Below are 27985 nucleotides of genomic sequence, written 5' to 3' on the forward strand. Positions count from 1 at the left end.
TTGAAAATAAAAATAAAGCGGACTTTATTTAGAAGATAAAGGTGGTGGTATCAGTTTTGGTTAATAAAGTTGGGCTCAAGTGTTTTAACAGGTCTTTAATGCCATCACAGACTGGCATGCCAAGGGCATTCTGAATGCCAATTACAGACTGAAGTTGTTTCGAAACCAAGATGCTATCAGAAGCTGATGGAGTTGAAATTTCTCTTAAAAGTCGGACTAACACACTTCTTAAATATCAGAGTGACTGGATTACTTGGTTCTGAAAGTGAAAACACTACACTGAGCAATCCCCCTCCCTTTCTCCACAAGTCCCTAAGGCAATATTACAGTTGCCTCTGACAGTCAAAATTTCAACATTTCAACGGAGGGGAGCAGAGGGGAACCGGGAAAATGAAAAGCGGAATCACGAAGTGTAATTGTAATCGATACAGGCAGCTGCCACCTGTGGTAGACCAAAGCCTAGTCCGATGCCCCTTTTCCTCGCATCTGCACTGACCTCTTCCCAAGCGGACGGTAACTACGTTCTTGAAGGAATGTGCCAAGACTAGGGTGGGGAAGGCCCAGTGAGTGGACAGAATGCATTTTGCATCCAGTTGCCTTGGGTGGTACAATTAAGGAACATACCCAGACTCTGGAAAGCCCACTAGCCAAAGGTAACTGGGAGAGAGGATTAAATGCATAACCAGTGTAGAACGCCTGCAAGGCACCAAGACCACAGTCCAACCAGCCCACTTTCCTCCTCCATCACTGAATGGATCTGGGAGAAAGCGTTAGTAACAGCACTTGTCAACTGCTTCCCTGGAACAAAACATGACAAAACACACGGAAGGTTTTGTTTCCATTATGGTTCTTGGTGTACTTTATTCTCCTGCTGTCTAGCTAAGCAGCCCACACAGGACAGAAACGGGTAGCACTGAGGAATGATCAGATTTTTTTTCTCCCCAATATTCCTGCACCCTCCTAAGCCCTCACCAACCCCTACCTATCAGGAATGGTTAGTGTATCATCCTCTCCTTCAAGAAACAACTAGAATTTAAACAAGGCATTAGAGGGTCAGGTCTCTTCTTAGTAGGGCTTAGGAGGTGGTGCAAACTCTTTATTCACATGGAGTCTTTCCTTCAAACACCTGTTTTGTTTTGTTTTTTTGTACACTGGTTCATAGATCGGCACTTGACTTTGAACCTGGCACCAAAAGGCACAATATCTGATACCCTGTACAAGAGCTATTAGAGATGCTGCCATATGGATGAGCAAAACTGAGCCTATCCCACTTATGAATGGAAGGCTTAGACAGGGGAGGGAAAATGGCAAAGAGAAAAAACGTAAGCCCACATTTTTTGCTAGAATGGAAATGAAAGTGGGAATTTAAGGTCTTGTGTTTTAATCCTCCAAATACCAGGAAGCAATTAAAAATCTTCCTTGGGGTTTTTGAAAGCAGCATATTCAAAATGCCAGCAAAAAATCCTAATAACTGCAAAACCAAAAGGGGATCAAAGCTCACCGACATCCCTCCTTATTGCTGAAAGATTCTAAAACCAAAATTCAGGGTGCCCTATTCCCTTGTAAAAGGGAAAATAACTTAGTCTGATTTATGGTTCTCATAACACATCACACTTCCAAAAAAATATTAGTGTGTGTGACCAGGGGAATGTTTGACACCATTTTATTAATCTTCACCTTCAGTGGAAAAATTAAACCCTTTCCAAGTGCCATTTTCATCACAAGAGTTCTAGTATATATATATACATATATATACTTCTGTTTTTTGCGTTTTCTTGGTTAGTTGGTTTTGAAGTGCAGCAAGAGACCAATACCGCATTGTAGTCAATCAAATAAAAGAGAACAGAAGGCCAAGCAGTTTCCAAATGGTTATTTTATCAGATTGTTTGAACATTAAATTTATCCTCGTTTGCAATCCAAAATAGTTACCTGAAGTTTGCTGTGTGTGCAGGTTTGCGTGCATGTGTGTACTTTTATTGTGTATTTGTTTTCTAAACTCTTTGGCACAATTTTCTGGGGGTGTTCAGACTACCACGATACCTGTCAGGAGAGAACTTTTCTTTTGTGCTGCCAATTCTGAGCATCTAAAATTTTGGTTTGTTTGGGTTGTGGCTCTCTTTTGTTTTTGAAGTTTGCGTCCTTTATTTGTAACAACTGTATCTGAATTTGTTCTAGATCCTCTAACTCCAGAGTTTTCTTTTTCTCCCCCCTCCCCCCCACTTCTACATTCACAGTTGAACCATATTATTTAGGAAAGGCGCCTTGATGAAAAGATCAGGATACGGGAGCTCTGACCATTCGTCAGTGTTTTCCCTAGAAGATAATTAAAAACAAAACAAAAAAAGAAAACAAAACAAAAAACAAAACCTAAAGAGCGTCTTTCCTTTTTTTCTTTTCTTTTTTTTTTTTTTTTTTTTTACACATCTCTTGTGCTGCATCAGTAGACAGAACTTCGGTTAGTTTTATGAAATGCAACATCTAACCCCTTTTTTTCTGGGAAAAAGAAACTGCAATGACTTGAAGTTGAGAATGTGGATACCGCCTCACTCACACACACTCATTCTCAGACTGTAAAGAATCCCTCACCCTCCTTTTAGCCAGCACGCAAACAGTACCGTGCGGCAAAGGTACACCAAAGGGGGGCTTGAGACCCAGGCTCCATCTTTCTTATCAGTAGCAAAGGCCAGGCTGCCTTTTACAACAAAGCACCACAGCTGAACCCAGTCCCTCCTCCTCTCCCAAACCAGTCACTCCACTTGGCACCGGCCAAAAGACAGAAAAGCTAGTTCTAGCCTCTCCTGGGAAGAGATAACTTTCTTTTTTTTTTTTTCTAAGCAAGTAAATCCATCGTTTTGCTCTTTTCCGAGATGGCCGACGTTACGGTTTTCTACGAAGCCAGTGCTTACTTAGCTCACTAACAGCGCTGCTGTCGGCGGCCAGTGGCTGCGGCAGGATGTTCAGTGTGGTGTGTTTTCAAGCCTCACTCACTCATCCTCTCATTCCCAAACATTCAGCATCCGTGCACACTCCTCACTTCCGGGTTTTTCAAAAGATTGGAGATTTCCAGTGGGGGTCTCAGGTTATCATCCCAATGGTAACAGATCTAAAAACACAGATGGAAAACAGGTCAACTTTGAGATCACAGATAGCCAGGAGAGCCAATGCCTCTCTGATTCCCACAATTAAGTGCTCATAAACCCGAAATCAATCTGTTAACTTTTCGAGAATTATTTTTCTTGTTTTCCTATGCGCCAACTACCTTTTCTCATTTGCACCTACATTAGAGGGTGGCAGGGACACTAAAAAGATAAATCTCAAGATAGCCAGTTTTACTGCGCTCTTTGGAGTAAGATGATGAGCATGTGAGAGGAAAATAAATTAAAACTACATTTGAAAGCAGGGGTCAGACAACCCTTGACTGTGGCTATCTTCTGCAGAGCCACACAATGTCTAAAAGCACTGCAGTAAAAAAAAGTAAAGAGCAGAAGGAAGGGAATAGAAAGTAGAAAAGAGAATTCTGGGAAAATGCCATTACCGGTAACTTTATTAGGGCCCAAAAATCATTTGGGGACTTCACTAAATTCTTGTTACATAAGTTCTGTTCTTCATCACCATGAGTAATCAAACATTTCGCTCAAGGAAAGATTGAGGATGCCTGACCCTTCCACTAGTACAAGCCTGAGGAACAAAGGCTTGGCTCAAAAGCACTTATATGGGAAAGGGTACAAAACAAAATACCAAGAGAAAGGCAGCCCTTGTCCGAACAGTCTGAAGAAACTGTGCCTCCTCCCCGAGAAAGAAAGAAAGGGCAATGGAGACAAGCTCTTACCAAGCTTGGTTCTTCAGTTTCCTCAGTTCTTTTGTTGCCCATGTAGCAAGGGTTTTTGCTTTGTTAGTCTTCGATCTCCGTCCTTCCGTTAACAGTTCATGGATCATTGGCCTAGCTTCTACTAATTTCAGTACATCCTTCCCAAATGCTGTACACAAGTCCCTGTGCAAAATAAACACACCTGAGAATGAGCTCCCAGCCTCATCCCGCTATCCTGTTTTCAGCCAGTGCTAAGCTAGTTTGGGTCTCTTAGAATTCACCTACTTTTTAAAGCTGGAAGAAATTTTAGGGATAAGTTCAGCACCTTCCCTAAACAGATGTAAAAACTGAGGTCTAAAGAGTCAGGATGACTTACTCTGAGTTCCACAACTAATTCATGGTTCTTTCTTCTAATGATGCCTCAAACTTTCCGTAGAGCCTAAACATAGGCAATCTGTTGACCAACCTCAATATAGGAGGGACACAGATCTGATGCTGCGTCTATACCTCTGAGAACTCCACAGAGTTCAGCGAAGAGAAATTAGAAATTTGGAGGGTCTGGAATGAGACTAGAGCTAAGGTCTGGAATGAATGATCATCTGTGAGAACTCTAAACAGGACACCTTGGGTTCTATTAAAGAAATATCTGTATCAAAGAAGGGGGTAATTACCATCCAGGCTACTCTCAAAGTTCTTTACCACAGGTCTTCTCATTTTCCAAGAGAAATTCTATTCAGCTGTTGGAAATAGGATTTAACCTACCCTATCAGTCCAGCAGCACAAGCTACTACTCCGTCTGTATGATCCTCATCTCCAGCAATGTGGTCAATGAAAGACAGAATAAATTCTACTCTGGGTTGTACCAGCATGACATCCGCTATAATAGAAAGAGAAGGTCTGATGAAGCTGTCCCACCTTTGGCAGGACCACCCATTTCAAAATTTCCAAATACACTACCCCCCATCAGGCAGGTGTTTCAGGCTGGAGAATTAGTTGCATATAGTTATACTGAACTACGCTTCCTGAAATTAAAAGGTCATTCTTTATGCCAACAGAAGAGGCAGATATTCATTCCTCTTATTACAAGCAGAAATCATAAAGAAGGAACAAATGGAACCCTCCCTCTAAGCCCATATCAAAAGAGTTTAGTAAAAGACAAATATTTCCCCAATCAATAATAGAAACATCAGGTGAAAGAGAAAATGATTTCCCAATCCTTTAATTCAACTGCACTGGAGGTGTGTAATGTGTGGTGTGTGTGTGTGCTCAACAACTGCCACTCAGGGTTGGTGCAGATTATGACCAGCACCAACAGCCTTGCTGGATCCCATCCCTTCCGATGCTCAAGAAAGGTGAGACAAAACGGGGGGCGGGGGGGGAGAGAAACAGGAAAGCCTGTTATCTTCTTCCAAAGCTACTCTCTCTTCATGAGGGTACTGTTCCTTCTCTGCTTCTTTTAAGCAATAGGTGCTAGTTCACAAGCTACAGAACCGAAGACACAGCCCATTTGGCTACATGAACTCTGGACTAAGTCCATTGGGTTTTATACTCAACGGTGCACATTCTCCTGGTCTCCCTTCAATCCCTGGACAATTCCGGTATAGGCCTCCAAGCAGCCTTCTCTTAGCTCATTCAGATAATCCACCATGTCATAGTCTGACTGTAAGAGACAAACAGAATCTCCATCATACCAAGAGCCTTTAGTTGTATGACTGTCAGAAGTCCCACTCATCCAATCAGGGCTGGACTTAAAAGACAGCTTGAAGCTTACCTTGTCCACCTGGGCTTGGGAGGCCTGCTGAAGAGTATTCAAGACAACCTCGAGATATTTTTTAAACTCTCCACCAATAGCAAGAGCAATATCACCAAACACTGACAGAATCTGTGGCTTCACAGACCTGTGGACATTTTCATTCTGACCAGGAAAAAAAAAGAAAGAGAGAGCAGAGCAAATTAATAAAAGCTAAAATATTCTGTCCAAACGTTAAAGAAACATTATTTATAATAAACAGTTACTAATATGCTTTGTACAGACCTTAAGGGCATACACAAAAATTAATAGTCTCTCTGGACACATACACTTTACTGGCCTCCCTGCCCCCCGTTTCATGTATTGAGCACGCCTTCCTTTAATTAACTTTACAACCTTACTTTATAGAATCATCTTGTGAAAATGAACAATTCCCTTCTTCATGAGTCTACAGCCAACATTCTGGCAACTGACAGCTCCCTCTCACTTAATTTTAAGCATCTTTTCAGATTTCTTCAAACACTCGTAAATTAGCCCGTGTGTGCACACTCACCCCCAGGTTCTCCAGTAGGAGCTGCATCACCTCGTCACAGAACGGTAAGATGTTGGACTGCAGAGCACGGCATAAATCTCCCACTAAGCCCACAGCTGCCAAACAAACCTGCAATGAATCAAGAAAATGATCTTCCAAACAGAAAAGGCCACCTACAGGGTAAGGTGTTATTTTTATTTAGCCGCTGGTCCTTTATCACTTGAGCCTAGAGTTGAAGAAGAAAACATCCTCCCTCTCTCAGATTAGTTTGGTTTTGGTTTGGTTTGGTTTTTTTAAAGTATGCTGCATGCACAGTGTGGAACCCAATGCAGGGCTTGAACTTACAACCCTGAGATCAAGACCTGAGCTGAGATCAAGACTCAGACGCTTAACTGACTGAGCCACCCAGGCGCCCTGAGATTAGTTCGTTAATAACAATCCGTACGGCAGGAAAAGAGCTAATGCTCTCCAAGATATCATTAACAAAGGACGGAAATGACAATAATCACCGGGAATAATGGTGGCAAGAGCACGGTGGTTAAAAAAAAAGAGAGAGAGACAGAAGGAAAAAGCCCTGCTCTCAAGGTGCTATGCTGGGGCATCTCCTATCCTGGTTTTTTCACCGACTACTTCTAGTTCCACACCTGCAGACAATACAGACACTACCTGGACTTTGTACCATGAGGTAATCAGGGATAAATGAGAATACAAATGTATTCTTTTGAAAAGCAAAGATTACCTGGTATTCAGCATAATTTTTCAATCCAATGCCCAGGAAGGGTTTAAAGGCCTCCATGTACTTTAGGAATTCACCACCCAACACTGTAGAGAAACAAACTGTTAGTACCACGGGGTATCACAGAAGTGAGCGAAAATAACCACGCCAGCTCTGCCAAAATGTCTTCACTCCAATCAGCAGGTTGGGTGGAGTGTGAGTTAATTACTGATTCTATCACAAAAACAATAAGGTTGTCTCAGACAAGCCAACTCCTTAAGTGCTGGAAGGGCCTAACTCTTATGCCCTGAAGATAATGCCAAATCTCCACAGAGTGGGATTTCACTTTGGCTAAAACAAACCAACAAACCGATGGGTTTTTTTCAAGGGTTAATTTTGATTGGATGAGCTAATGATACTGCCTCTTGGCCACCTCTTCATCTGATTATAACATGTCTTCTCTGGTGGCCAGCTTTAAAACAGGGTCCATCCCTGGGCAAGTCCGTCAAGGACTTATTTTACAAGCTAGCCAGGGAAAGCAGACTGGGCTTCTTTCTGAATTAGCCACTCCAGGGGGCCAAAGTGAACCTCCTGATGCTAGAAATAGGTCTGGTCCTCAGGAATGGTCCTTAGGTAGCAGCCTTGGTCAGTGTATACACCATACAGGCGGCCAACCCCGAAGAAGCATTCCAGGTTTCTTAAGTGCTCTTTAATGCGCTTTTAATGGCCCTTCAAAGAGCCTTAAGCAGACATGGCTTCCTCAAAGCAATTTTGTATAGTCTGACATATAACAACCAGAAAACCAATTAATTCCTAGAACTCTCAATGTTTCACTCCATCCTATTCTGAGCACCACAATGTGTCAACCTGGAGTCCAAAGCATTACAACCCAAACTAGGAGGTACCAAGTGCCAGGAAAGAAAATGGAAACCTTTGTTTCCTCGCTCCTCGGAAGGAGCCAAACATCAAGAAAGTGAGTAGACTTTCAGGGGAAAAAAGGAACCTGCTGATCTCAGCTGCTGCTGGCTCCCCATTCATTTCAAGGAGAGTGGCAAGGCACTTATGCACAAATTTACACTTATACTCAATCCAACTTTGCACTCAAGTCATGCCCCAATAAATGAGAAGACAGGACTATGCTTTCTGTGGTCAAAAATTCCCCGTGGCTATTGAAACTCTTGCATCCTGAAGACATTCCCTGCCCAATTTTGGCTCACTGACCTTCCACCAGTGTGCTAACTGCCATTAGGGCATCCTCTTGCACTCCCCCAGACCCAGCTGTGCTTTGGAACATCCTTAACAGGGAGGCCATGACCACATCAGAGATCTGCAAAGCATCTTGATGTTGCACTTTTCGGAGAACGTTCTGTGAAATGAAAAAGAGTTCAGGATCTGTTGATTCCAAACCCGCCAATCAGAACACTATATATACCTTTTTAAAAAAATCAACTGAACCCCGTGGCTTTTTTTGGAAAGTCCAAACACACTTTTTGGGCTCAAAAGCTTTGACAGTGTAAATCATCTGCAACAAAACATACATTTTAATATCCCTTCTATTTCCCAACTCAGAACAAACACGAGATGATCTTCCACGGTACACAAAGTCGGAAGCAATCCTTCCAATGATATCTTATTTACTGATGATGGTCAAGAAATAGTTTTTTTTTTTTAATTTTTAAATTTTTTTTTTTTTTAAGATTTTATTTATTTGACAGAGAAAGAGACAGCCAGAGAGGGAACATAAGCAGGGGAGTGGGAGAGGGAGAAGCAGGCCTCCCACCGAGCAGCGAGCCCGATGTGGAGATCAATCCCAGAACCCTGGGATCATGACCTGAGCCAAAGGCAGACGCCTAACGAATGAGCCACCCAGGCGCCCCAAGAAATAGTTCTGATAAAATAAAGCCAACCTGAATTCTCCTAATTCCATATTCCTCAAACCTCCCTCTTACCCTTTAATTTGTTTCAACTAATGTTACCAGATCATTCCTGTATTTGTCTGATGACTAAGGAAAGACCTTAACAGTCAAGATTTTAAAAAAGCAGGCGGGCTTTTTTAAGTTTGGCTAAGAATGAGAACGGAGTTCACAGGGAACGTGACCTAGTTAGCATCACTCAATACTAAAACCTAGTACCCACCTAAGCCTTAGACAAATTCTAGGGTTTTCCTGATTTTTGGTAAAATAAGGAATAGCACCTCAGTCACTTCAGGAGTCCAGTCATGAATGAGGAGTGATTTTAATCTTCCCAGTCTCCCCTCAAAAAAGTCTACTCTGAACAAGTGGTACAATAAATGATTTGAATTATAATAAAGCTTCCAACAGGAACTGTTGTTTCACAAGATGATGGTAGAAACTCAAGGCTATATTTTTAGCCGAGTGAACCACAGCTGGGAACCAAATCTGACTGGGCTACATCTGGACAACCCAATAAAAACCACAGACTAGAAGCTGCCAGCACAAAATCGCTGTACAGCTGGGAGGACCACCACCAACCAAATAGTTTCCTTCCCTACTCTGTGCAAAAGACAAATTCTTTTTACGGAGAGAGAAGAAAGGAAAACTGAAAATCACTCTCCCAATCAACCACAGACGAAAGCCTTTCGAGAAGAGTTTCTGATCAGCATCAGAACTGGTAAGTAATAAAGCGCCACTGTACCTGAAGAGTTGCGCAGAGCAAAGACTGAAGGTCATTGAACTGGATCCTATCGGATGTGCTCTGGATATGTGACTGCAAGGAAAAGAACACCATCATATTCTGAATAAACACCTTCTAAAAGAGCTCTACACTCCCTCAATGCTTCTGTTTTTGCTGGGTTTGCCAGGACCATTAAATAATCTTTACTGATGCTAATGCAGGAAATAAAGAAAAAACTTACGTAAGTATATATTTTGATACATGTATAAGTAAACTGAAATGAGCAATGCAAATTTTAAATGGCAACAGTTTTTGTGTAAGCATTCTACCTTTCTGAGAGAAACACACTTCCACGTAAACGTGACCACCACCTAGAGAGGACATGGCCCCGTCCGGTCGCGCCAGCCCGGCCTCACCTCCATCTGGAGCACCTGCTGCAGTCGTTCCATGATAACCAGAGTAGTTTTCTGAACCGCAGGGTAACAATCCTTGGCACTATTTTTCACAATTTCCATCAGAGATTCATATGCAGAACTCCTCAGGTTGTTCTGGTGTCCATCAGGTCTGTAAGGAACACACAACAGCAATCTGAAAGTCTTACCCGAGAAAGAAGAGAGTTGTTACAACGCAGACCACGGAAAATAAGGAATCCAGAAATCGATATTGTTGTGAACATGGTTTGAGTGTGGCAACACAATACAACCAGGAACCAAAGTTTCAACTGCTGAGCCAATGGCTATGTTCGTTATATGGGTCTCCAGACCTGGTTACACTTTAGAATGGCTCTTACAGAAATGGGCTAAAATTATAGGGAAAAAAACTAGTTTAAAATGCTGAAGGACCCATGTGTACAACTGACAAGATCACCTACATAGCTAAGAGAAAGATAACTCAATTTTCTTCACTTGTCTGTGAGAGATGGTTATTATACCTAATCTTGGTCAGAGAAGCAGAGATGGAACTAGTTAAGCATGGAAGAGTTTATGCCTAGCCTCCTTCCTCATGGTTTCTTTTGAGCATGGCTTTCGGTAGAGCTCACTTAAAACCAAAATAATTAAAGGTTGTCCCAACTTATAACCCGCTGAAACTACATTTCAGGGGCGCCTGGCTGACTCAGTCGGTAGAGCATGTGACTCCTGATCTCGGGGTTGAGTTCGAGCCTCACACTGAGTGTAGAGATGACTTTAAAAAAAAACCTTAAAAAAATTTCAAAAACTCATCTATTAAACAACTGTATTTTATGCCAAATTCTTCATCTATTATCAGAAATAGTGATTAATGACCTGGCATGGCAACTAAATTCACGATGAGAGCTACTATTTATTTCCCTTATAGGATAATCAAATATTCCTGTTAACTATAGATATTGCAAAATGAAGGTACCTCTCCAGATCAATTCTTTTTTTTTTTTTTAAGAGAGAGGGAGCGGGGGGTGCCTGGGTGGCTGAGTCGGTTGAGCATCTGCCTTCCACTCAGGTCATGATCCTGGGGTCCTGGGATCGAGCCCCGCATTGGGCTCCTTGCTCAGCAGGGAGCCTGCTTCTCCCTCTCCTCCCCCCTCGTGTCTCTCTCTCTCTCTCAAATAAACGAATAAAATTTTAAAAGAAAGAGGGGAGTGGAGGGGAGAGAGAAATCGAAGCAGGCTCCACGCTCAGCGCATAGTCCCATGCAAGGCTCAATCCCACAACCGAGATCATGACCTGAGCCGAAATCAAGAGTTGGACACTCAACCACTCAACCAACTGAGCCACCCAGGTGCCCCAGATCAATCCCTCTTTATATGAGACTATCTTCTGACTTGACTTGTAACCTGAACATTCTAAGGTAGACATAGCATGTATTTTCTTCTCTCTGTTTTTATTTAAAAGTAATCTCTAAGCCCAATGTGGGGCTTCAACTCAGAACCCCAAGATCAAGAGTTGCATGCTCTAACAACTGAGCTGCCAAGTGCTCCTTTCTCTTACTTAAATCATCTACTACACGATTCTTTTAATGTTTCCTGTTACTATGTTCCTATGATTAGGCTAGATGCCCCTCATCCAGGGCAAAAGGAGTTGGATGCAAAGACACCACCCATTTCTGTGTAGTATCAGTCACCTGTCTGTGGTCTCCAGGAGCTTCTGAACTATGAGTTCAAAAGAAGAAGATAAGCAATAGGTAGCTGGTTCTTCCTGATCATCAGCCACATCTGCAGCTTCATAAGCAGCTTCAGCCAGACTGGAGAAAGCCTTAAGTCCAGACAGAGTTAATATTAGTCCTGAAAAGAACCCTACCCCAGGATAACCTCATTTTTCCTTAACATACCATGGGCAGTGTTCCTTTCCAATTGATCTAAGAACAAATCAATGCTAGTGAAACCTCAACTTTTTCTGTCAAGATCATCTCAATCTCTTTACAGACATCCTTAAAATTAAAATATTTATTTATATTGTTTGTCCCACCCCAAACTCTCTCAGCAGCAGAGTACTTTCATCTACCACAAACACCTCCCACTACTTCTTTTTCCACTTACAAAAAGGCTTTTAGCCCCACTCCTTCCTCTCTGAACTTCCTCCCCCACACCCCCAAAGGCCCTACTGAACTACCTTCAGCAGCCTGTACTGACTCAGCACTTGGGCCGCCTACCTTCCTTCTCTTTTGCCCTCTTCTCAGCAATGGTACTTTTTGTAGCAGCAACTCTCTACCTTAATCAAAATTTCTTGTCCCCAAGCAACTGAGAGAGAAAACCAGGTCCAGATAGTTTTCCCACTGGGTTAGCATGACTGTTCTAAATGGTTTGGGAACCAGTCACCATGAGTCAACAGCTCCCACTGGCTCATGCAATTGGCATCCCCCACATTTTAATTGAAGAAATTAGGAAGGAGATGCTATTCAAAAAAGGCCTTCCAGTGAGGGAGACCCATTTCTCTCCCACACCTCCCACCTCCTTGCGAATGGCTCAGCGCCGCTCCGGATCTCAGTAGGAAGAAAGCCTTACCCAGCACACATTGGAAGCCACTCTGGGCTCAGCACTGAGGCCCTCGATCAGACACTGCAGCAGGGGAGTCAAGTAGACATCATTGATGGCAGCTTCAGGGAGCAGTTCACAAATTCGGCCCACAGTCCATGCAGTTGTATCTCGAACAACTACACTGGGGTCTTTCATTAGTTCTATTAGGGTGGGCATAGCCTGCAAATACAGCAGTTATTAGCAGAGCAAAACAAAGATTAAAATTCATGTTGATGAAGAGAAAATACTGATGGCTGGGATGTTTTACAAGTTTTATTTAAATAATCTCTACACCCAACGTGGGGCTTGAACTCATGATCCCTAGAACAAGAGTCGCACACCCTCCCAACTGAGCCAGCCAGGTGCCCCCTGATGGTTGGGTTTTAACCCACAGCATCAAGATAGTTTGTCATTTTATAAAAGACACATCTGTCACCTATCGATCAGTATAATAAAATTAAAGTGAAAAGTGAAATAGTCCTCTCTTCACCAAATCCCAGCATAGAGTGTTATTAAAAGTCTAGTATGAATGCTTCCACCAGCCTTTTACTGAATCACTCAGGTGATGCATCTAGATGCAGCTGTGATGGCATCTGGCTACATTCTGAAAGGCTGAGTTCCATGTGTGCTAAACTCAATTACAATGGAGCCTTGTATCACTTATAATAGTAAAATAAACACAGTATTTCCACAAGACTTTTCATTACAATAGATACTATTTTGTCCTTAAGGACAAAATCATCACATCACTAAAAAATCAAAGGAAGGTTTGTGATACAGCAGGAAGTGAAAAAACAAGTTCTAAGACTACTGCCCAGTAAGAACTCCATCCTGTTCCACCTACATATACGCACACAGAAGAACGCCACACAAATACTAAGAGTTAAGAATGTTTATCCCTGGGCAGTGGGATTAAAGGTGACTTCTTTTTAGCCTTTTCTGCATTTTTCCAAGTCATGATTTGTGTTTAAAAAAAAAGTCAAATACATTTTATCCTTCCTTCACTGACAGCAAACAACAATCCAGAATAACCTTTTTGGATGACTATGTACAGTTTTGCTTTTAAAATACGGGCACACTTTCAAGGAAAAAGTTCAAATAATAAATATCCCACTTTTCACCCCAAAACTCCCTCAGCTTCACCTGGATAACTAGTGGTTTGAGCTGATTGGGCTCTGGTCCTTCCAAGATACAGCCAAAAGCCATTACCGCCGCATCCCGGTACCGCCAGTCAGGGTTCTTGATGTGTTCTTTAATGAAGGGCAGGACGTGTGGGACGATGTCATCTTCACAGCAGGTGGCCAGGAGCATGAGGCACACGCCTGCCGCTTTGCAAGGGTTCCAGTCATCGTCGTCGTCATTCTCGTCCTGACCAGAGAGTGTAGCACTAGTTAAGTTTTTGTTCAAGAATCACTTTAACTCAAAAAAAAACCAAAAAAACAAAAAAAACCCCACCCAGAATTACTAACTCAAAAGGTCTTCTGACTACTCCCAAATGTCATTGGAACTTAAGTTTGGGAGATGTAAATAAAATATAAAACCTTTTTATTTTAATTTTTTCCACAAAGATTCATCACACATAGCCTTTGTTAAATAAGATGCAGATGGAGGGAAGTCCTACTTAGTACTATACAATGAGATGGGCCAACCTCCACTACACTCAACAAGGATGAAACTCGAACAGATACAGAGCAAAAGGCAGAACAAGAGTATATGCTGTATGATTCTGGTTATATGAAATCCAAAATCAATCAAAATTCATCTCTGGCAGTAAAGGGGAGACAATGAATGACTAGGAAGAAGGCATGAAGTGGCTTCTGGTGTGGTACTAATTATAGTTCGATGAGATGTTAAACAAACAAAATTAAGATTCCATTCAGATCTCCCCTGAAAGTAGAATTCAAGATTTATCTTCCTTATTGTGACTATTCATACCACACAGTAATTTAAGGTAGGCTACCTTACGCAGCTTCAGAACATTACATACCTAAAGAATGATTTGTCCCCAAATGTGAGAAGCACAACAAAAATATAAAAGCGAAGACACTAAGGTCAAAAGACACAAAAAAGTAACTGTAAAACTGAACAAAGAGATGAAAATTTGAGAGAACACCCAGTCCATTTCAAACCAAATACATCTCTACTTATCTTCTGAGACTGTTATATTGAAGAGTCATGTACTTTCCTAAACACAAATGACATTCCTGTGTACAGGGAAATTCTGCAATGCTCAAAGTCACAGCAATGTTTCCTCAGAGCACTGCCGACCCTCTGGGAATACTTCACATGTATCAGAGGAGAGGAGGGACAGAAAGAATCTTTCCAAACACCATACCAAGGAAAACTGTGATGCCTAAACTCAAAAGAGAACAATGACAACCAACATATACTTCTTATAAAAGAATTTCTAGGGCACCTGGGTGGCTCAGTAGGTTAAGCATCTGCCTCCGGCTCAGGTCATGATCCCAGGGTCCTGGGATTGAGCCCCGTATCGGACTCCCTGCTCCGCGGGAAGCCTGCTTCTCCCTCTGCCTCCCTCTCTCTCTCTGTCTCTCATGAATAAAGAAAATCTTTTTTTTTTTAAGATTTTATTTATTTGACAGAGAGAGAGAGATTGAGAGCAGGAATACAAGCAGGGGGAGTGGGAGAGGGAGAAGCAGGCCTCCTAGCAGGAGGCCCGATGTGGGGCTCGACCCCAGGACCCTGGGATCATGACTTGAGCTGAAGGCAGATGCTTAACCGACTGAGCCACCCAGGCGCCCCGAAAATCTTAAAAAAAAAAAAAAGAATTTCTATATTTACCCATTAGACCCACATCTTCGTGAAGTCTTGCTACTTTTATTTAGTCCTGAATCTTATTGATATTAATGATCATGAATGATCAGATTAATTTTGTGTTTTTTTTCTTTTAAAGATTTTATTGAGTTATTTGACACAGAGAGAGCAGGAGAGCACAGGCAGGGAGAGCAGCAGAGGGAGAGGGAGAAGCAGGCTCCCCGCTAAGCAAGGAGCTGGATGTGGGACTCGATCCCAGGACCCTGGGATCATGACCTGAGCTGAAGGCAGACGCTTAACGACTGAGCCACCCAGGTGCCCCTAAATTTTTTTTTTTTTTTAAAGAGAGAGAGAAAAACAGAGTGTGTGTGGGGGGGTGCAGAGGGAGAGGGAAAGGGAGAATCTCAAGCAGGCTCCACACCAAACATGGGAGCCCAACGTGGGGCTTAATGATCTCACCACCCTGAGATCATGACCTGAGCCAAAATCAAGAGTAGGGACACTCAATGGACTGAGCCACCCAGGTGACCCCAGAATAATTCTTACCCAACCTCATCAGCATTTTACTTCATTTTATTTTTTTTAAGATTTTTTTATTTATTTGACAGAGAGAGAGAAAGAGAGCACAAGCGGGGGGGGGGGGGGAGTGGGAGAAGCAGGTTCCCCGCCAAGCAGGGAGCCCTATGTGGGGCTTGATCCCATGACCCTGGGACCATGACCTGAACCGAAGGCAGATGCCCAACCAACTGAGCCACCCAAGCGCCCTTCATCAGCATTTTAAATGTATATACATACTGTGAACTCATGAAAATAATTCAAATATTAGCAGATATTCGAGTGGCCTAAGATTAGCACATCCCTCTTGCCAACCTTTCTTTACTGCAACTTTAATAGCGTGTGTCTCTTGCATTACTACGGACAAAGGAAAGCACTCAGGAATCTGTATGTGTAGCCTGTGCACAATCGAGGCTGAAATGTTCAACTCTCCTTCACAAACAACTCAGAGCCTAGAGGATCTTAGAGATCCAGTTCGGCTGTTCCGGTCATCTATAACCGAACAGCAACCAACTAAAGAGTTGCCGAGCTCCTTCATGGAAACTGTTCCACAGTAAACTAACCCTCAACAGTGTCTCACAGCTTAACCGGCTCGATTTGCAAGGTAACTCACCTGTTTAGTTAGCGTCTGTGTGAGGATTGGAACCAGGTACTGTAGTGCTCCCTTGGCATAAAACTTGCTGGTGTGCTCAGGGGGTCGTCCTTGTTCTGCTGCCTGAGGAGAAACATAAAAGCAAATTCTGGACAGCAGCAAACAGGCTGATACTAGAGGCATACAATGAGAGCTGCCCAGGGGTTTGAACAGAAATACACAGAGCAAATGTACCATCCACTGTGATCTTTTGGAGGTGCTCATTTCTTTGGTCTACTTCAATGGGATTCTTTTAGGCCATACATATAATCTACCTTAAAAGACCAAGGCAACCTTAAGAACTACCTTTCTTTTTCACAAGCTCAATTCGTATTAACAAGCTGCCATCTAACTAACCTTTGGATCAAGAGGTGTACTAAGTTTATGTAATGATGCCAAAAATAAAATCGTGTTTCTTAAAGTACGCAAGACAGTTTAAGGCTGGAAACAAAGCTTGAGTTCAGAGATTGCAAGTGCAGAACTAGCCACTTTGTCTCTATCAAACTTCTTCACCAGAGTTAGGAAGCTGTCAGTTATGCATCCCATGCTTTCATTAGGACTTCCAAAAGGAAGTAATTCAGCACTGGACGTCACCTTGTTAAACTGTGACTGCCTGCTGCCCCCTTGTGTTCATGGTACTAATATCAACATTTATAATAAATCACGTCTGGGTGATCGGTAAAGCATGAAATGCCTCATTACGGGTCTGTCTCCCTCCTGAGGGGCTCTGGATAGTAGAGAAAGCAAAATCTCTACAAATGGAGATGCCCTCTAAGCCCAGTCAGAATAAAGCTTTCCCAGAGGAGACTAATGCCCACAAAGGAGCTTTGTCAGAGAAACAACTCTCTCACCGCACCGACTCTCCCAGGCTCACCTCGGAAGCCTCAATGGCCAAGTCCATTTCCTCATCACACACATTGGACCAGAATTCTATCCCTTGTAGGGCCACCTCATCAATGTCACTTTTCATTGCTTCAATTGTGATCTTAAGAGGGGGAAAAAAAAAAAGACATCCCAGACCCCAAGTAAGTGCTGGTTCAAGTTAGACCCCCCCCCCCACTTCTAACCACAAATATTCAAGTGTCAAAAATGTAGATTTATGGAAGCTGGGTCTGAAATGAAAGGTAGAAATAGGAAAAGAACTTTTAAAATATATTCTTTCCCAGCACAAAGACAGTACAAGTCTTCTTGGCACATTATTGATGGCTTAAACATAATACTCAGACTCAAGGAATTTCCTTGATTTCATAATATTAAGTAAAAAAATTACAGAAGTGACAAAACAGCAAGAATGATGAGTTTTGCAACTAGCTATGCTCCCATACGTAAAACAGAAATACTTACAGCAAAAAGAGCGGGACCCATATACGTCTCCATGTACTGATAATACAAGGACATTATCTTTACCAGATTCTGTAAGGCAGCCACTCGTACCTTTTATAAAGAAAAGATTAGTTTGCTATTTAGTTTAACAATGTAGTCTGACAAAGGTTAAGTCACATAAATGAGTCAGTAATCTAAAGGGGTCAACTGAGGTACATTTGGGTAATGTCAACATTTCCCCCAAATCAATCTCTTCCTTTAATTTTTTTCACCATCCTTATTTATTTTTCCTCTCCTTTTTTTTTTTCCTTTAAAGGTGCCTGTGGAATCTACAGAGGACTAAACTCAGGAATGCCACTCAGACTGGATGTTACTCCCACCTGTTTCAAGTTTAGGTTACAGCAATATCAAAGCAGTTTCAATGGCTACAATGAAAAGCAGTCACTTGTATAACTTAGAGCAATTAAGTAGCAAGGGTGATCAAAAACCATTTCTTCCTTAAACCTTTTAAGAGGATGGCAACTTCCGTTATGTTAACTTTCCAAATACTGTTTTTTCCTCTTTTATTAAGAACGGTAGTAGCCAAACCTTATTTCTGAAGTCACCCGATTCCCAACATTTCAAACCACTATGCTGGAGATGACATTTCCCAGGAAAGATGGAAGACAGATTTCTCGTCAGAGCTCACACTCACCCTTGTATCCGGACACTGTGTGGCTTCACAGACCACCTGCATAATAAAGTGCCTTTCGGACTGCAGGAAGAACAAAGATCAAGAGAATAAGACTACCAACCATATATATGGAGACTGTTAGACTATCTCTTCAGGGAAAACCTTGTACTCCCCTCAGGGACCCCATAACCCTGAAGCAATCAAGCAGCTTTCCCCTGAACACAGTAATGGCACCATGAAGACCATCAAGAGCTTGCCCCCAGTGTCTGCTGTATGACCTGCCCTCTAAAAAGCTCCCTCATCTTTTAATCCCCAAAATGACCACTAACAAGACTCCAAGGAGGAAGTAAATAGGAAAATGTAGGTCACAGGGGTTTAAATAAAAATGGTAAACAAACACACACCTACATTAGGAAAACCCATTTCTTTGTATTTAAATTTACTTCAAAGACAAATTTGTTTTCTGGGAGGTGGCAAATCCCCATCAAACACGGGAAGATACAGGAGAACAGAGCAATGTAGTTATTTGCTACTATCCTAAGTCTTCTGAAATCTGAAAGGAAAAAGTCTGTTTTCTAAGCAATTAGAATTGCAATTTGCTTTGACTTCTTACACCTCCCGACTTTGTCCACAGTGAGACCAAGAAATGGCAAAAAGCACAGCTCAAGTGTCAACAAACAAATACACAAAAATACTTGCAGACCATATAATCCAGTGATTCCGCTTCTGAGTATAGATCTAAAAGAACTGAAAGCGGGCCTCAAAGACCTATTTGTACACCTATGTTCATAGCAGCATTATTCACAATAGTTAGAAGATGAAAGGAAGCAACCCCAAAGTCCACAGACAGAAAAATGGATAAACAAAATGTGGTCTATACACACAACAAAATATTATTCAGCCTGAAAAAGGAAATTCTGACACAGGCTACAACATGTATGAACCCAAGACATTATGCTAAATGAAATAAGCTAGTCATAAAAGACAAATCAAATACTGTATGATTGATTCCACTTAAATAAGGTATCTGGTGTAATCAAAAGCACAGAAACAGAAAGTAAAAAAAGCGGTTGCCACTGGGAAGGGGAAAATGGGGAGTTGTTCAATGCACAGAGTTTCAGTTTTGCAAAATGAAAAAGTCCTGGTGACTGGCTGTAAAACAACATGACTGTAACTTAACACTATTGAACTGTACACTTAAAAATGCTTAAAATGGTAAATTTTACGTTACTGCGTATTTTTACACAACTTAAATAATAAAGGGAAATATTTCCAGGCAAGATAAACTTTGTTTATATATTAATTTTCAAAAGCACCTTCCAAGGAGTTATGAACTAGCCCAACTTACATAATTTTTTTTAAATTAAACTCTATGCCCAACAAGGGGCTCAACTTCAAGACCCCGAGATCAAGAATCAGATGCGCCACTGACTGAGCCAGCCAGCCGCCAGTTTTGTTTTAAAGTAAGCTCTACAACCTTCTGTGTTTTTTAAGATTTTATTTATTTATTTGAGAGAGAGAACGTGTGGGTGCACGAGTGGGGAGAGGCACAGAGGGAGAGAATCTCAAGTACACTCACTGCTGAGCACGGAGCCAGCCGTGGGGCTCGATCTCAGGACCCTGAGATCATGACCTGAGCGGAAACCAAGAGTCAGAGGCTCAAATGACTGAGCCACCCAGTCGGGTGCCCCAACTTCCATGTTTTTTAAAATCCCAGAGCATACCCACACTTTGCTCTATAAAAGGAGAAACCTAAGCTTAGAAACACTTCAGATCACATTTTCCCCAAAAGCCTCCCAAAAGCAAACACACCTACTCCATGGCCATTTCTCACACAACAAAATCTCAACTAGAATGGAAATGAGTGCACCTAAACAAGATGGTACTTTCTAGACCACAAACTTAAAAACAACCTTTCATTTAACTCTTACTTCTTACCTTCTGAACCTACTACACCTTTTTGTCAAAAGAGACTCACCTCTTTGTCAAAGTTTGCTTTGGTGAACTCCAGTGAGTTCAGGAGTGCATTTGTAGCCGCCAGCTTCACATTATTACTGGGCTCTTCTTTCCTCATCCCCTGGATTATGGCAGTCAGAATCTCATTGGATTTATCCTGTAGCTGCTCTGGGTCCTGAAACAAGCAGAGAAGTGCAGTGAGTAAAATAATGAGCTCATGACTAATCAGCAGTCCTTTTAACTGTGAAATCCACTCGAGTGAGTATCATGACTTTCTCTGATCTTTTTCCACACATTTCCATTTAGGGACAAACCACCTGCAAAATATCCCGGGGCCTACTAGTCCAAAATTGAACCAAAACAAGTTAAATTCATCAACTTCATCTGATTTCTTAGCATAATGACTCTGGGCATGAGGTAATGCTGGCTTTTTCTTCCCCCTTCTGTGCAAAGGGAAATGGCAGTCTGGTGTTTTTTCCAGGCCATCTGTATCAACTGAAGTAAAGCTTCTGAGGGCCAAGGATCACTGCCTGGGCACAACACCTAGGTAGTCTAAGTCCAGGTCAAGTGTGGACTTCCTTGCTTCATCCAAAGTCTGTATATGGAAACAGACACCAAGGGTGGTAACCTCAGCAGCAGCCCCAGTCCCAGGAGGGCTGCATTTCACACACTACTGTGTCTCTGGTGGCTAAGCCAACTGCTGCAAGGGCTGGCAAAGGGTTTCTGTGCACGAGTAAACGAAAAGTAACACAGCATCCTGAGGTACACTGAGGATCGTGAGAAAGGGATCCAGATCAGGGATGCTCCACAACAGAGCATATCCTCTTTTAAAAGTCTAGAATCTATACCTCTCCAAGCCTACAGATTTCTACTCTGAGCTTGGGATCCTCAACTCTCTTTACTTTAGGGCATGATTAGCAATGTGAGGATAAGTTAGCTATCCAAATATGGAAGTCTAGATTAAATAAAGCAGTCCTACTTGCAAAACACTCTGCAGTAGCTTGGTTTTCTCCATCAGGTAAGAACAATCCTAATACTATGCATGGCACAACTAGAGGGAATCAGAGCTATGTTAAGTGAGATACAGAGGGCAGTACTTACTATGTCTTGGCAAATGTAACCGATAGCTTCCAATGTCGACTCTTTCATGTGCTCTGTGCTGTTGGGGTTTGTGACATTGGCCACCAGCTGAGGAATGAGTTCTGGCCACTGGTTCACTGGGATCTCTGCACAAGCAATACCAGCCACACACTGTGAGGCAGAACTAGGCCGGTAAGTTTCTGTGCCCAAAGTCTGCAAAACCTGCGCGCACACACACACACACACACAAAACAAGACGAAAGATATCAATTTCTAATACTATTTGAACACATTTTGCCTACCACCACACCTCTTACATCAGTCTGAATTTTCGGCAACACACAAAAGTAGAAAAAGGCATATACAGTATAGTCAGCTGTCAAAACAAAAACAAAACCAGCCTCACTACCAACACCAGCACAATCAACATTGTTCCAGAGCCTAGAAAACGAAACCAATTACTCCCTACTTCCAAAAGGACTCCTCCAAAGCCAAACATCTCACGTCAATGTTCAATGCAAGATAAGGAAGTGAGAGTCAGAAGGATGACAATGTTAGAAGGCAAAGGAGAGGACAAAATTCACCTTCCAGCTCCTTGTTAAAGGTACAATGGAAGGATGCTCACAGCCTTGTTTTATGGACAGAAAGTGTGGAACTTTAGAATGAGGCTAACTCTGGGCATTCAAATGGGTCTGATTCACAGTAGATCGTGGTCTAGCCTAATCCAAGGAAGAGATCTTCCAACTCATGAAATGTGGAACAAGCCTCCTTCCCTATGGTCAATGACAATTTAACACCTGGGGTGACTTTCATAAAAGGCCTTGGTCAGGGAACATCACTAGATGCAGATACAAAGTTAATGACGTTACCAACACCTAAGAATGAATCTTTACTTAACTTCCAATCTGGAAGGATTTGTTCTGTTTACCCAAGAATCAGAGAACTCTTCTCTCCACCATCAACAGATACCAAGAACTAGTTAGATATGCCAATTAAAATGAGATCCGCTTATCGTTAAACAGGTCTTGTTTGAAATGATAATCGTACAAGGATTTATGTAAAGGGTAAAGGCACAGGTAAAGATAAAGGATGAAGCCACAATTGACCTAAGGTTAATTATTACCATGATCAGCTAATTCAGTCAATGAACTCACTAAGAATCACCAGTCCACTCAAAAGGCAAATAGTTAACTGTTCCTGGCATGAACACAGGACAAAGCGTAGCTGCCAGATATTCAGGCCAGCTCTGCTGACTGGGTCAGGTCACTTAGTATCCTGCTTTGTAGCTAATAATAATGAACTCCCCATCTTTCCCCCATACTGTATATCATCATCCCTGCCCGCCCCCACTGCCAAAGCTCTGCCCAGTAACAAACTGTTCTGATTCTAAATGAAGGTTTTGCTCTCTAGGGCTACCACAGCTAGAATGGACTTTAAGAAAAACTGTATGTCAAAGACACGGAGCCGAGAGGCAGGGATAAGATGACCGGTCTAAAACAGCAGGAGCTTGGGGCACCTGGGTGGCTCAGCCATTAAGCGTCTGCCTTCGGTTCAGGTCATGATCCCAGGGTCCTGGGATCGAGCCCCGCATTAGGCTCCCTGCTCAGCGGGAAGCCTGCTTCTCCCTCTCCCACTCCCCCTACTTGTGTTCCCTCTCTCGCTGTCTCTGTCAAATAAAAAAAAATAATAAAAAAATAAAACAGCAAGAGCTGAACAGGTATTAACCCAAGTCTGACGAAGAGTTCCAGTTCAGGGTGCCTTTACACTCTACCACACCATCTCCTGGTACAGATGTCGAGAGCACCGCCTCCCACTGTACCTTTATCTTTCCTCCTTTAAATGGCTTCTGGAAGACCCCTAGTTAAATATTATTTGAGGTGATCTAGAGACCACAAAGGTACAACTCTTAAGTACAAAAAGATTGTTTTTGTTTTTTTTAAACCTAGGGGGTAACCCTAACGATAACAGTCAATTATTAGAAAGAAGAGGAATAAAGGAGTGACCCTCTACTGTGTCCAAGGCCCACATTTCAAAAAAATACCCATCAACACTGAGAAAGTATTCATTACCAGAGGTGCTATGAAAAGGGGAAAAAGGCCACGATTAACTTTCTTTCATGCAGAAGAGTTCAACAACACATATACAAAGTCTTGTCCAAATTTTAAAAAGTGTTAAGACTGATATGCCAAAAAGAGTCAATCACAGTTCCAATCATTTCTCATCTCATTTACTATCGCATGATTCGAGCAAGATGAGAAACTGAATGGGCACTACAAGCACCAAGATTTCCAGTGATTGATGGAATAAACTTCAATTGTACCAAATTACTGAAAGAAAGATTAAAATGTTATTACATAAGCAGACCCAATGTGGATAGAAATAGCTCTACATATTCCAAAGAACATTCAAAATAAGTTGGCTTTCATAACCTAGTTCCCACAGTCATGAGTACTTTCATGAAAGACTACAAAGAGAAGGGGTATATAACTTGAAAGAGATGTTGTTGCCCTTAAGGCGCACAAATTTACCTAACGCTGAGACCTCGAACCAGGAAACAGCAAATATGATGACATGTGCAAGTACGCATTTAGGAACCCCCCACCAATTTTCCCTCAAATACCAAGGACTAATTGCTTGACTTACCATTTTCTGTGCCTCATCCACATAAAACAAACCACTAAAGAAGCTCATTAACTGGGGGGTGGGGAGGACACCTGTCCATATATTCTGAGTATCTTTTGCTGCGGCTAGAATTACGGATTTTAACTCAACAACAAAGTCGTAAGACCTCCATGATGCAGAACAAGGGACATTCAATTTTCCGCAAAACTCATCAGTCCACTCTTTAAACGCCCTGATTAAGAGCCAGATGTTTCTAAACGAAGTTTTTCATAATTTGCTAAACAGATAAAAGCACCATTAACCTCATATTCTTATTTCACAAACTCTTTGGGCTTAAAAGCCCCAAGAGATTATTTAGTTCCCCTTTGAACTCCACATAGTGCCAACCCTAAACCACCAAAGAGTGAAAATTATCTACAACACAAGTTCAACAAGAGCAGGGACTGGATGACTATAAAAAAAATCACTTAGAAAGACAGGAATATCTAAAAAATATTCCTGAGCCTCACTCCAACAAAACAGAATCTCTGGAGGGAACCTGGAAATATATTATTGTTAGCAAATTCCCTAAGTGATTCTCAGAGTTCAAGTTTGGGAACCAACAATTTGTATACTATGCCAATTCACCACAGATTCTATAAATTCTGGCATCCAGTTAAAGTTCCCTAAACTGCTACAGTTTACCTTAGGTTTCTGATGCATTCATTAATGGGAAATGACAGCACAGTACAGAAAAGCTAAGATGAGAAAGAAAATTTAAATCAAATACAATTTTTATCTTCAAGTGAAGCTTAAGTCTCAGAAACCTATTACACTGTCAGCTCTATCCCATGTAAATGACAAAAACACTGACCAAGATGTCTCTTGTAGGGGGTCCAGGAGGAGAGGATGGGGTGGGTGGGTGGACGATGAGGTTTCTTATTCCCAGAGGCTAACACGACCAAAAGGAGATAAAGTTACTTACATAATTCTTGACTTCCCGTCGAGCATTAGCATCAATTGCAAGCCACCTCTGCTGATATTGTGCCTTGATATCTGGATCTTTAGATGTCAAAGAGTTCTTGATTTGTAGACCAGCTGCGACTCTGGCAACCTGACTGTTTCCTGGATTTGCCAGCACTCTGGACAGTTCCACAAGGAACGTGGGCTATTAAGAGAAGAGGCATTTGTGAATGAAAAGTATCTCTTGGGAATTTTACCAACTGAGGATAGCTTACGGAGCACCAAAACATTGGGGGAAACCTAAGTTTTTTAGAACATATCATAACATCTCGGAATATGCTACAATACCTACTTCAAGACTCCTATAAAAATGTTACATGGTACACAAGTAAGTTACCCTCTTCTCATGCATCCTCAGCATTTATTTAACAAGGAGGTACAGATTTTCCTATCAACATCATTCTTAGTGCTCAAATCTTCGCATTAGATCTCCCAGAAATAAAGGAAGTTTGACAATCTAGTAGTCAGAGGATTCTTCTATTTAACAATGCCTGACAATAAATATTTGTTAAATGAATGAATATGTGAAGACAGGGTAGAACATAAAATTGTTTCCCTAAATTTAAAATATCTTAGTCCAAAAAGAATAATATTCAGGGCGGCTTTTAATCTCATGCAGGCAGGTAATCTTGCCTTACAGAGGTAAATACTTACAAACCTGAAACATAGATTTAGGAGGCTAGTCCTCTGTTTTAACTTTAAGTGTTCAATGAGAGAAGAACAATGAAAAAAGACTTAGTTATAAATTTGATAATATTTAGAAACACGGAAAAAGTGAAAAGATAAAAATGCCAAGGCAAATTTGCCAAGAAAAAAGATTTTACATTTAACAGTCAACGGTTAACACACTAAAGGCTCCTACACATTTTGGACTTGAGCTGTCCACTGAACATAGTGCATTTCTGAAAACCTTACTCAACCTTTCATAATGCACAGGTCCCCAAAACTACTCCCTGTTTAAAAATTTTAAGATACACTCCTCTTCCCTGCAGAAAGCTCTGTCCAAATGGAAGTTAACAGGAAAAATCAAAAGCAGATAACAAGTCCTGCAATCACAGCAGAAGATAAATCTTAAAAGTTTTATTAATTATGTACCACTAAGGAATATTAGGAATGTCAGAAAGATAAAATGTTAAGAATAAGATAAAAGGCTTCTTGTAAAGGAGCAGAGGCAGAAACAGGAATATACCCCACATGGAAGTATTATTGGTCTATACTAGCAGAAAAGAAATCCTTTCTATGGAAAGTTAAGAATAAAAAGTAGTAAAAGCTAGCACATAAGAGCACAATAAAAGTCACTTAAGGCAGTTTGTATAAAATAAGCCTTGTCACTTTTTTGCTTGTATTTCGCCTGGATTACAAAGGAACATGTTGGGTTACAATGTTATTTAGGCTTATTACCTATTACCTTTAAAAGATGTCAAGTATCCTCCACCCTTCCATCTGCTCCCCATCCCCCGCAATAAGAGGGGCATCAAAGAGAAACGTTACTGGCACACAGGCTGTTTCAACCAATCCATCCCACGTTTTTATACAGAAGTCCAGTCTAGTGGACTTCTCTTCATTTTTTCTGTACACCTTAAATATGAAAATATGAAAACGAGGAACTTTCCTCTGTGATTTCATCTGGGAACAGGCCCGATCAAGGATGAAGCCTCAGCCTGTTGTATGGGTACAAATTCAGTCTCTACCCATCGAAGCAAAAACAAAACAAAGCCAAAAAAACCCAACCAACCCCCACCAAAAAATAAATAACCCATAGATGAATACCCAGGCAGTAAAGGGAGAAATATTGCCGGAGTGGGTTAGGAGGTATTCGGGTGCCAGGCCTGGCCATGAGCACAGTACCAAGGGGCATAGGAAAGGGTAGACTCTGGGAAGTAGGTGGAGAGAATAACAGGGGCCACGGGACAGGAAGGAGAAGCCGGCCCCGGTCAGAGCAGGGCGGGCAGCTGGGCTCAGAGCTTCCACATGGCCCCTAGGCCCGGCTCCCCCACCCCCACCCTTGCTGAACACGCAGCGCCGCGCAACCTAACTTCCCTTCCCTCCCTCTTTCTCCCTCCCGCTGCACCGCCGCCCTCAGGCCGCGCGGCGATTGGGCGGCAGTCACCCCGGCGCGCCGCGCCATTGGCCAGCTGCCGGGGCCCGGGGCGGGACACACCCACCGGCTTCCCGATGGCGGGGTTAGGTTGGACCGGGGTGGGGGAGGAGGGGGACGGGATGGGGCGGGGTGGGTTCCCGAGGCCTGGGCCTCCGGGAGGGCGGGAAGGCCCGCACGCAGGGGATGGGTGGACGGCGGGATGGGGGACGGCGGGGTGGCACGCACCAGGTTTTCCACGGCCGCACGCTCCAAGAACTTCTGCGCCGCTTCCAGTTCCAGCCGATCTAGGGGGAAGGAAAGTGGGAAGGGGACAGGGTCAGAGGGGCCAGGGCTTCCCCTCCCCCCACCCGGTCACCTCACCCCGACCCCCGGCCCCCGCGTCCTACCGGGAGACACGGTCTTCTCGAGGATGGTGATCAGCTCCATGGCGGAGGTGGTGGCGGGGACTCCTCCTAAGACGACGGTCCGGCTTCTCGGGAGGCGGCTCTAACTGGGGATGGGGGTTGGGGGTCGGGTGGGAAGGGAGGGTGGGGTGGGGGGCGGGGGTCACCACAAGCCCATTCACCGGCTCCCTCTTGGTAGTCGCCCCGGCTCCCTTTCCTTCCTCTTTTCCTTCCTTCCTCCCTCCTAATTTGTTGCTGGCGGCGGCAGCAGCTGCTCCTCTGGCGGCGGGGGAGGGACCCCGGGGGTAGCTCAGAGCGCGGCTGGTGCTCGGGTGGCGGAGGGAGAAAGAAGGAAGGGAGGCGGTAAGTGAACGGCGGCTCGCAGGGAGGGAGAGAGAGGGAGGGAGGAAGGCGGAGGGATATTCGGGCCGGACCTCTCCGCGGCGGCACCGCGCT

The 27985-nt window shown here is 42.8% G+C and overlaps 1 protein-coding gene across 1 annotated transcript; it reads right to left on the reverse strand.

Annotated features, from left to right (window-relative positions):
- Positions 1 to 27950, reverse strand: KPNB1 (karyopherin subunit beta 1). Its single transcript, XM_036072511.2, has 22 exons — positions 27533 to 27950; positions 27372 to 27430; positions 25008 to 25190; positions 21443 to 21643; positions 20364 to 20516; positions 18407 to 18466; positions 17734 to 17823; positions 17264 to 17374; positions 16372 to 16473; positions 13572 to 13796; positions 12417 to 12608; positions 11537 to 11667; positions 9856 to 10003; positions 9461 to 9532; positions 8027 to 8171; positions 6830 to 6912; positions 6112 to 6219; positions 5580 to 5723; positions 5363 to 5468; positions 4571 to 4685; positions 3830 to 3991; positions 1 to 3103 (listed from the first exon to the last, which is right to left on the reverse strand). Coding segments are annotated over exons 1-22 (2631 nt in total). The 5' UTR covers positions 27573 to 27950; the 3' UTR covers positions 1 to 3102.
- Between the last annotated feature and the right edge of the window lie 35 nt (positions 27951 to 27985).

The sequence above is a fragment of the Halichoerus grypus genome, chromosome 2, assembly GCF_964656455.1.
Source record: "Halichoerus grypus chromosome 2, mHalGry1.hap1.1, whole genome shotgun sequence".
Taxonomy (NCBI): Eukaryota; Metazoa; Chordata; class Mammalia; order Carnivora; family Phocidae; genus Halichoerus; species Halichoerus grypus.